The 10,399-nt window shown below is 44.0% G+C and overlaps 1 protein-coding gene across 4 annotated transcripts; it reads left to right on the forward strand.

Annotated features, from left to right (window-relative positions):
* The first annotated feature begins 897 nt into the window (after positions 1 to 897).
* Positions 898 to 10,387, forward strand: SNX21 (sorting nexin family member 21). Of its 4 annotated transcripts, none has more exons than XM_075846203.1 (4): positions 898 to 1,106; positions 7,529 to 7,715; positions 8,312 to 8,466; positions 9,342 to 10,387. In XM_075846203.1, the coding sequence occupies exons 2-4, from the start codon at positions 7,529 to 7,531 to the stop codon at positions 10,017 to 10,019; spliced, it is 1,020 nt and encodes a 339-aa protein (XP_075702318.1). In that variant the 5' UTR covers positions 898 to 1,106; the 3' UTR covers positions 10,020 to 10,387. The 4 variants fall into 4 exon arrangements, with proteins under 4 accessions (XP_075702318.1, XP_075702317.1, XP_075702321.1 ...); XM_075846202.1 differs by having other exon boundaries at positions 1,090 to 1,172; XM_075846206.1 differs by having other exon boundaries at positions 1,090 to 1,172; positions 8,315 to 8,466.
* Positions 10,388 to 10,399: the final 12 nt, after the last annotated feature.

The raw sequence follows: 10,399 nt of genomic DNA on the forward strand, positions 1-10,399 counted from the left end.
GTCATACACTCCTCTCCATTCATTTACTGTGCAAATAGCGATATAGCTATATCGCTATGTGCAGCTACATACACACTCTATAACATTACTGCAGTGTCCTGACATTGAATAGACATTACCTCCAGCCAGGACGGGATGTGTATTCAGAATCCAGAAACGTTATAGTGTGTGTATGTTACTGCAAATAGCGATATAGCTTTATCGCTATGTGCTGTGAAAATGAATGGAGAGAAGTGTATGACGCTGATTGGTCACTGATTTCATACCTGAATTTCATGTATATTCATCTTGGGGTTTCTACAGGCACACAGAAAACAGCCACCGCTAGGGGGAGCTCACTGCCTACTGACTTATTATTGAGTAAGCTCCCTCTAGTGGTGGATGCAGGCAGATAGAATTTGGTGGAGTGCAAGGAAATGGTGGATTTGGAGCTCTGAATCAGATAGGATATATTATTTCCCAACTGCATGGCACTGGATGTGTTATTTTGGTACATTATTTTAGGCATTGTATGGCGGTATCATTTGGGCACTGTATGACGGAATTTGGGCAGTCCCCTACTATAATACTCAGCTGCAACCACGTGACTAAACCACACCTATTTTCTGCTGCTGTGCCTGATGCTACTGTAAAACCCTATAGGCGACCCTATGACTAAATATATTTTGGGACTGCTGGTTTTGGCACCAAATGTGTGTATAAGAATTATCACTAAGGGCAATGTGATACAAGTTTTATACGAGTATGACCTGCTACTACGCATAGCAGCAGAACAGGCATTTCTGGTCAGGCTGATGTTTGGGAATGAGCACTTTTTAATCGCAATAAATTGCGTAACTGATACTGCAGTAATTACGGTAATTATGTATGTACCGAAACAGCCCAATCCGTTGCTCAATACTATGTGGGAGCGTTCCATTACAGAGGAGGAGGGGTGTTACACTCCGCTCAGATTCTTACACCCCCGCCTGCCTGACAGTTTCAGAGTCCCCAGCTCCGTCCTGGCCGTGGTTATATTTAGACACAGCATTGTCGCCCCCCGGAGGGGTTAGTGGACGGCGGAAGCGGAAGTGCTGCAGAAACCCCAGTCCCACGGGAGCGGAAGTGTAAGTACGGTATATACGGGATTCCCAGTCTCGTAGTCTGTATAGAGGGGCAGCGGGGAGCGGCAGGTAGGTGGCGCTGTGTCGTGATGTATAGTGCTGCGCTGATTAGTGGGGATTATAGGGATTACTGCGGTGATGTTATCCTCTTAAAGGGATAGATTCTGGTTTATGCTATAAAAGTGTTTGGAATATTGCAGGTTTAGTGATTTCATTCTGATTGATGGGTCATCTGTCCTGATAGCTGACGTCTATCATAACAACCCCGTCCACTCATCATACAGACGCTATGTCATTGACAGGGAGAGTGCGGGTCCTTTAAAGAAAACCTGCCATCTGTTTTTAAACCCCCTAAAGTGGTCCCACCACACTCTACATAATGTAAAGCCCTTGTCTGGTGGGATCGTTACAAGACACCGCTCTGATACACACACTGTAACGATCCCACCACTGTAAGTAAAGAATGAATATTTCTACTTAATAGCAACAAGCAGAGAAATTATATTGGAAAATTGTATAACTTTTAATTATACAAAAAATAATTTGATAAAACCGAACAACCCCTTTAATGTATGTCTGTCCCCAGTAGCGCAGCATACCCTACAAAAATACGTTTTAAAATGTCCTTTGCTGTATGTAAATTGGATGTAAATTCTCCGCTGGGCGTCTCCTCCGCTCAGATGCGTCCAGCCGTTTCATTTCTAACCCTGATTGATGCGGATGACGTTCCTGCGGTGATCCGACACATGTGCATTCCAAACTCCCTGTTGTGGGCCGAGGCTTCGATTCCCAGTTTTTGCGGCAGAATTGCTGCTTTTCTGCTGCAAGAAATGCAACATTTAATTCAATGGGGAAAACCCGCAACGCATAAGCAGAGATTACGCAAATACAATTGACATGCTGCTGTGAAGGACGGTTTATTTGCTTATATTCTCTGTATTAAATTACATTATGAATTATCTACATAGTTCTGCTCGAGTCTCATAGAAATGTGTTATGTTTATGTGTTTATCGTGTGGTCTTCATACAACCCATTGTAGCGGGTTGGCTGAACGCCCAGACATAAAGTGCAACTATTTATCGTTATCGCAACAAACTGCCTCGTGAAAGAACAGTTAACACCACCCCATTGTATGCTTGTCTCCAGGGTTTACCTGATGTCAGCATTTTAATGAAGAATTAGAATTATGTACTTTAAATATTCTCATGGTCTGCTATTGGCTGAATAAGAAATATTGTCACATTGCCTCTGATTGGTTAACCTCAAGCCTACACCCCTTTTGAATGATATTATTGTAATTGAGTTTGGCAATAAACCCCCAGAGGAGTATTTTGAGCATACCAGCAGAGTCGGTGTTTTTTCTTCTCTCTTGATATATATCGGTATGAAATCTCCTGATTAGGATGCTGGATAAAGTACCTGGCGTGAGTGTCTGTTGGAACATTCGTCTAAATTTCGGTCTAATATATGTTGAGCCATTGACTTCTACGACACTGCGGAATAATATAATTATTTCTGAGCGTCTTTTCCGCTCATCATTTATGCAGCGTGTGGATAAGATTTGCTCAAATCTCATCCACTTTGCTGCTACTGTATTATGCTGTGGATTTTCTGCAATAAAATCCATTGCGCAAAACCCGCAGTATTTACGCTACGGGTAAGTTTACACTTAGGGTATGAACACACAGCGTAAACACTGCAGATTTTTCACAAAAGATTAATTGCGGAAAATTCGCAGCGTATTACAGTAGCAGCAGTGTGGGTGAGATTTCAATAAATCTCGTGCCCACACTGACAAAATAATGCAGCCGAAAAAACACACATAAGATGACCTGCGGTGCGGTTTCCTCAACCACGGCATGTAAATTAATGCAGAATTGCAGTTCTGTTGCGGCTTTTCCCCATTGAATTCAATGGGGTGCTTTAATCCGCAACAATGTGTTGTGACGTGTGGTGGAATCACAGCGATTCCACAGCAAAAAAAATCGCAAGTAATTAAAAAAAAAAATAATAATAAAGTTATACTTACCCAGAGTTCCCTACTTCCTCTCCAGTCTGGCCTCCAGGGATGATGTTTCATCCCATGTGACTGCTGCAGCGGTCACATGGCCTGCAAAGTCAGCCCAGGAGGTCGGACTACGTGCAGAGAAGAGGAAGGGGGTAACGTAGATCATTGTAGAAAATTGGCTCCCAATTTAAAAAGTCACTTTTTTTCCTTTAAGAATTCCCTTATGCCGGATTCACGAACACAGAGCGATTTGCTCTGTTTTTAATGGCATTTTTGTGAGAATTTTGTGGTGCTTTTTCTTAGTGCAGCCGGATGTTACATTAAAGTCTATAGTAAAATATATAATGCACTACACGCATGCATCCGTTTTGGTTTGTGGAGTTTTTGAGCCAATATTGTGTTTTTTTTCCAAATGCAGGGTATGGTGTTTTTTCAGGTGTTTTCCCCATAAGCTTCTCTGTAGGACTTCAAAAACGACAGAAAAAAACGCATGTACAAAATTAGGCCCCATGCACACGACCGTAAAAAACTTCTGTTTTTGCGGACCGCAACTGCGGGCCGCAAAAATGGACCCATTCACTTTCATTGAACGTGGACACCTTTCCGTAGCGCTACGGATGGGTGTCCGTGCTGTAGCACCGTGCCGGGAATTATGGAGCATGTCCTATTTTTCGTATTTTACGGGCTGTGCTCCTATACTTTGTATGGGAGCACGGCCTGAAAATGCGGGTGGCAGTCGGCGGCCGGCTGTGCCCGTGATTGCGGGCATGGTCGTATGAATGGGGCCTTACACATTAAAAAAAATGCCACCAAAAACATAAGAAAAAAAGCATGTTACATTTTTATTAGGCTTTATTTAGACGAACGGGAAAAACGTCCGTGCAACGCGCGTGATTTGCACGCGCGTTGCACGGACCTATATTAGTCTATGGGGCCGTGCAGACATGTCCGTGATTTTTACTCAGCGTGAGTCCGCTGAAAAAAAGTCACGACATGTCCGTTCTTTCGCCGTTTTGCGCGAATCACGCACCCATTGAAGTCAATGGGTGCGTGAAAACCATGCATGCCGCACAGAAGCACTTCCGTGCGAACTGCGTGATTCACGCAACAGCTGTCAAAAGGATGAATGTAAACAGAAAAGCACCACGTGCTTTTCTGTTTACAAACATCCAAATGGAGTGTCATAATGATGGCGACTGCGGGAAAAGCACGCAGCCGCGCATCATATGATACTGTCACACGGAGCTGTTAAGTGGTTTTTGCGTGCGCAAAAACGCCACGTTCGTGTGAATCCAGCCTTAAGCTGGTGTTTTTAGAAGCGTTTTTTTGATGCAGTTAAAAAAAAAAATTAAAAATAATAATTCTGTGTGAGAAGGAGGCGTAAAGGGAAACTCCAGCATCCACTAGCGGTTTCACATTATAATTAGAGCCCTTCAGATTCCCTAATGAATAATCATTAGATCCTCCTCCTTATATAAAGATCCCAGTGATGATGATGATGATGATGATGATGATGAAGTTACTGGGATTTCCTGCACTTGTGGTTTCCATGAACAATGTGATGTATTAGTCACATTGTATCTGTCCGCTCTCCTTCACTGATTGGACGCTATGTACATGGGGAATTATAACACCCAGCTGTCAGTTTCTTCATCCATTTCCAGGAGGAATAACAAACAAATGGCACAGCCCAGAGTCAAGGCTCCCACGTTATTTCATGATTTACTGACACAACTTGCAGGTATTCTTTTAGCGCTGTGTGTGATGTTTGGAGATGGGTCACTCTTCTGTACTGACATACAAACTGTTATCCTTTTATTTGTAAATATGCAATGTATATTGTATCTGATTGTAACTAGATCTCACTGTAGTTTATTATACATCGCTGCAGAAAATGTTGACAATTTATAAGTAAACATTTTTTCAGCATTATTGATGCAAGTAAAAAGTCGTGTGACAAGCCTGTTTAAAGTGTAGCTAAACGTTTGACAAACTTCTGACATGTCCGAGCACGGAGACCCCCACCAATCGTGTGAGTGCTCAGCCGCTTCGTGTCTGTTCAGCTTTTTCCGGAAAGCCGATGTATTAGAGTACAGGCTCATAGACTTTCTATTGAGTCTGTACACGGATACATTTATTTCTGGAAACAAACGAACAGACGCGAAGCGGCTTCAGCTGCTTCGTTCTAGCGTTTGGTGAGGGTCTCAGTGCTCGGACCCCCACCAATCCAAACTTCTGACATGTCACTATGACGTGTCAGAAGTTTGTCAAAGGTTTAGCTACCCTTTAACAATACTATGTAGCCTTTTCTTGGTTATGTGTTCTTAGGAAAACTTGGTGCCAACCAATATGGCTACCATTACAGCGCACACCGGGGTTGTTTCCCCGTTTTTTAGCGGCACATCTGTCTAGTTATGCAGCAGTACGAGATGGAAGCAGATTTGCTGTTAAGTCTAGGAAAGCTGGGTGACCACCATGCATGATGGCATCTATAGTTAAGAAATGGCCGATGACTCTATAACTTTTATTTATTGGTGGACAGGTTTTCGGTGAAGGACCTTCATTTGCATACATCAGGCACTTGAACTAGACTAGGAGTTCGGGGCGCTGGTCAGTGAATGCAATAGCACCTGCTCATTTACATTTAGAAAGGCCATCTAATAGATGCTCCTTCTTAAAGGGTTCTGGTGACAGACTGACTTTAATTCTGATTTTCTTTACTTGAGCGCTCACATATGTAGTAAAGATGTGTCTTTAGGGTAAGGCCACACGGAGCCAACAACCGCGCTGGCGCTATGTAGGCACGGGAGCGCCGGAGATAGCCAAATGCAGTGTTCGGCTTTTTCCGGCGCTGCCATAGAGAATGAATAGAGGGGAACTTGTTGTAACCTGCAAAATTGTGCGGCCATAAAGGGTGTATTAATTCATGGGCGCACGATTTTGCAGATAAAGGGACGGTTTACCCGCATTAACGTGCGGCCACTAACAGGCTGTTTGACAGCCGTACCGCACATGGTACCAGCGCGGTTGTTAGCCTCGTTGCGACCGTGTCAGGGCCGCTCCGTGTTGCCTTACCCTAATAATGTTATAAAAGGCTTATTAAAGTTCAGTTTGGTTAATGCAGACACAAATATAAGTAAGAACTAGTTTTGGATGGTTCCCCAAGGAGGGGGTTAGGCCCCATGCACACGACCATAAATTTAGTCCATAACTACTGACTCATTCATTTCTATGGCCGACGGACACCTTCCTGTATGTTTACGGGAAGGTATCTGTGCCATAGAAATCTTCTGTAAAAAAAAAAAAAATAGGACATACCGATCTTTTTTTGATTTTATGGACTGTGCTCCCATACTTTATAATTGGAGCACAGCCGCAAATGCGGACTGTCCACAGCCGTTTGTGCCTGTGATTATGGGCACGGTTGTGTGCATGGGGCCTTAGGAGCACCTTGACCATTTCAGGGATGCATCTGGGGGTATCATTACTAATGAATGCATATTTTACTTATCTTTTAGTTATTTAATATTCTGATTGGTGACCAGCGCCCAACTGTTGATACAACTGAATGATAGGTGTTGTATCAAATGACGCTCTAAAATGCTCTCCTGAATGCTAAACAATACAAGAAGGGGCTGAGGGAATGTGCTTCAGACTCCATCAGACCTAGAACTCTGTCTTGTTGTAGCAGATGGCCGTCCGACTTTTACAATTGTGAACACGGGGTGATCGGATTTGATAGCATTTGTCTATCGCCTAAGGCTTCGTTTACATCTGTGTCAGGGCTCTGTTCCGTCTGAGCTTTCCGTTTGGAACGGAGCCCTGACTGACACAAACTGAAACCGTAAGTGTCCGTTTCCGTCACCATTGATTTCAATTGCGACGGAACCGGTGCCCATGGTTTCCGTTTGTCTCCGATGTGCAAGGGTTCCGTCGTTTTGACCGGATGAATACCATAGTCTACTACGCTATTGCTTCCGGAAAAACGACGGGTCTGGTGTACAACAGAGACAAACGGGAACCACGGGAAACTGATCAGTCACCATTGAAATCAATGGTGATGGAAACCTCTGGTTTCCGTTCGTGTCTGTTCAGGGTCGAGTTCTGACGGTAAGTTCCAACGGAATGTCAGAATGGAACCCCAACGCAGATGTGGTTTGTTACAATGTAAGGCTCTGTTCACAACTGTTTATACAGTACAGAACTGCCTCCGCCACTGAATGTAAACAATGAAAGTTTCCATTCACTGACAACAGCGGAGATCGTGACAAACAGAGAAATTGAAATGAAAAGTAAATAAGTTTTATAACTTTGTTAGGGTTTAATTTACAGAAGACCGAACAACCTACATTTTATCACGGATTTTATGTAAAGTGGAATTATCATTGTAATAACTTTTGAAATCTCCTTTTATAGATGGCATCAAAGCTTCTTCGCCGCTTCCGTCCCTCTACACTGAGAAAGCAGAGAGGTCCTGGACCTCCAGAAGAACCCCCAGAAATTGCAGAGTTGGTGGATGACACTGAAGGACTATCTGTGCATCTGAGTGGGACCCTTAGTTTGAGTGAAGACAGTCTAGGCTCCGAGGAGAGTGATGGAACTGGTACGAAAATAAATGGATTCTGGCATTTCAAGGGGTGAAAACGTAGCAGTGTGGGGTGTGACTATTTTTGTATATGTGTGTCATGTTTATAATGTGTGTGTAGAATATGCTTTCCAGGCTTAGGCCTCGTTCACATCTGCGTTGGAGTCCCGTTCTGACGTTCTGTTGGAGCTTTCCGTCAGAGCGGGACCGTGAACAGACACAAACCGACAGACTGAAACCAGAGGTTTCCGTTTCCATCACCATTGATTTCAATGGTGATGGATCCAGTGCCCATGGTTTCAGTTTGTCTCTGTTGTGCACTGGACCCGTAGTTTTTCCGGAAGTAATAGAGTAGTCGACTACGCTATAGCTTCTGGCAAAACTACGGGTCCGGTGCATAACAGAGACAAACTGAAACCATGGGCACTGGATCAGTCACCATTGAAATCAATGATGGAACCTCTGGTTTCCGTCTGTGTCAGTTCAGGGTCCGCTCTGACGGAAAGCTCCCACTGAACGTCAGAACAGGACCCCAGCGCAGATGTAAACGAGGCCTTACATTGCCACATTTATGCACATGCCATCTGCTACACTTTATTGTACTTTTCTTCTAGAAGGTAGATGCATAGAAGAACTGAATACGCATTCCCTCTTAACACAGCAACTTCGAGAGATGTGGGCCAACACACAAGATCATAGTCTGCCTATCAGGCTGACGTTTGAGGTGACGGAGGCGAATGTGGTGAGGGACATCAACGCCAAGTATGTTGTAAGTGTTCTTACCTGTATGAGTATTCTACAATACAGAAGAGATTAGATATTGGGACCACCTATGTATAGCTCTTAATTTTGAACTTTGATTCTGGCTTTGCACATACAACAGGAGAAACAGTCCAAGTTTGTGAATAGTATTCTACAAGGGTGTTGTCTGCTTTGGACAATTGCTTTTTATTAGAAGGGTCTCCTGATAAGCTGATCATAGGATCTACTGCAGGTGGTACTCGGTGGAGGAATCCGGCACCAAGTGTTTGATTTGCCTGCAGCGCCACCATGGGGAAATGGAAGCATAACACATTTATACACATGAAATTAATGGGCTGTCCATCTAATGCACGGACGTGCTGTGTCCTCCACGGAAAGACACACTTTGTAGCTAATGGGAGGTCCTGAATGGAGGAATACCCTCTTAACATGTCTGATTGCTGAGAAGTCTAACCATCATCCTTGTAGGCTATTGGGTATGTTACTATATTCTCGTTCCCTTTCTTATTTTGCAGTAATTTTATGCAGACTTTTGCTTTTTGTAGCTCAGTCGCCCACATGGCCGGCACACAGGTCTACTACGTCACCCAACAGCTGTAGTTTTAGAGCCCCAGTCTGAACCAAATGGCATAGTTTGTCATTACTACTATTGCCAGGGTAGTCATTGGTGGGGATGAAAATCTAGACCTTTACAGTACTAAAGTCAGACTGGTAAAGTACTTCTCATAAACCTCTATAATCAAACTTCTGGGTATTTATCTCAGGGCAATGCAGATAGTCGGAAAAACAGAAACTTCCATCCCTAAAGAGAAATGTTCTGAGTTTGTCTGTTTTTGTACACAAAGTGTTGATTGTGTCCTTTCTATTGTACTTCTCTGCTAGATGTACACCATTTACCTTCTGCATTCAGGGCAGTATGACCCTTCACCCGCCTTTATCACCTGCCGATACTCCGATCTCGAACGCTTGAGAAAAAGCCTGCGTTCCCACTATCCTAAAGAAATGAGTTCTGTCTCCTTCCCTCACAAGCGCCTGCACAAGAACTTCACGGCGGAGACCATAGCAAAACGTAGTCGTGCCTTCGAACAATTCCTATGCTATGTGTCATCCGTGCCCGCGCTGAGACAGTCTCCAGCGTTCCTGGGATTTTTCTATTTACGTGACATGCAAAAGGCACAGAATCTTACATGCACAGGCTTATTTCAATTGGCATTACCCTTATGGATGAACTGTTGGCGGCTGCAGGAAAAGCTTTGTCCACTGGGTCCCTCTACTCATCGTCTGCTTGTACTTGCCGGACTAGTGGTTTGCCACCAAGAGATGGATTCGCTGGCAGACGCACAAGCATTCAGTGAACTGGCGGTTGTGCTATTTCAGGGGGCACAAGAGCAGAATGTGCCTTTTCTTATTTCTTTCCTACAAGCCAACATACAGTTATCGTGGAGAGTGGGAGTAGACAAGAGACGTTCTGAAGCTGCACTGCTAAGGCTGCAAGAAGCCGGACATGCTCCACACAATGCTCCCACACTGAAGGAGATTCTGATCCGAGAGACCTCGTAGAGGTGGGAGAGCTGATGGCCATATTATCCTTGGCTGACACCTCCAGTGCTGCGTATAGCCAGGAAGCACAAAGGAGGACAGACTGAAAATAATCCAGCATGGCCAATCCTATTTATTGTCCTGAGAATGGACAAAGTCTGTAGATTCAGAAGATGGACAAGGACCGCTTTACCATAAAGCAACTGAGGTTTTTGCACTACAAGCCTTTTTATGGGTCATGGGGCCACTTTGCAAGCCCATTAACTGAAAATCCCAAGTAGAGCATTAAGAGAAATATATGAGAACTAACCCTAATGGTAGCAGTTGGGGGTTAACCTTCCTCTGTATGTCATGGTGCCTTATTGCTGCATAAAGTGCATTATTTCAAGTGTGAGGGGGAG

This window comes from Rhinoderma darwinii, chromosome 13 (genome assembly GCF_050947455.1).
Source record: "Rhinoderma darwinii isolate aRhiDar2 chromosome 13, aRhiDar2.hap1, whole genome shotgun sequence".
Classification (NCBI taxonomy): Eukaryota; Metazoa; Chordata; class Amphibia; order Anura; family Rhinodermatidae; genus Rhinoderma; species Rhinoderma darwinii.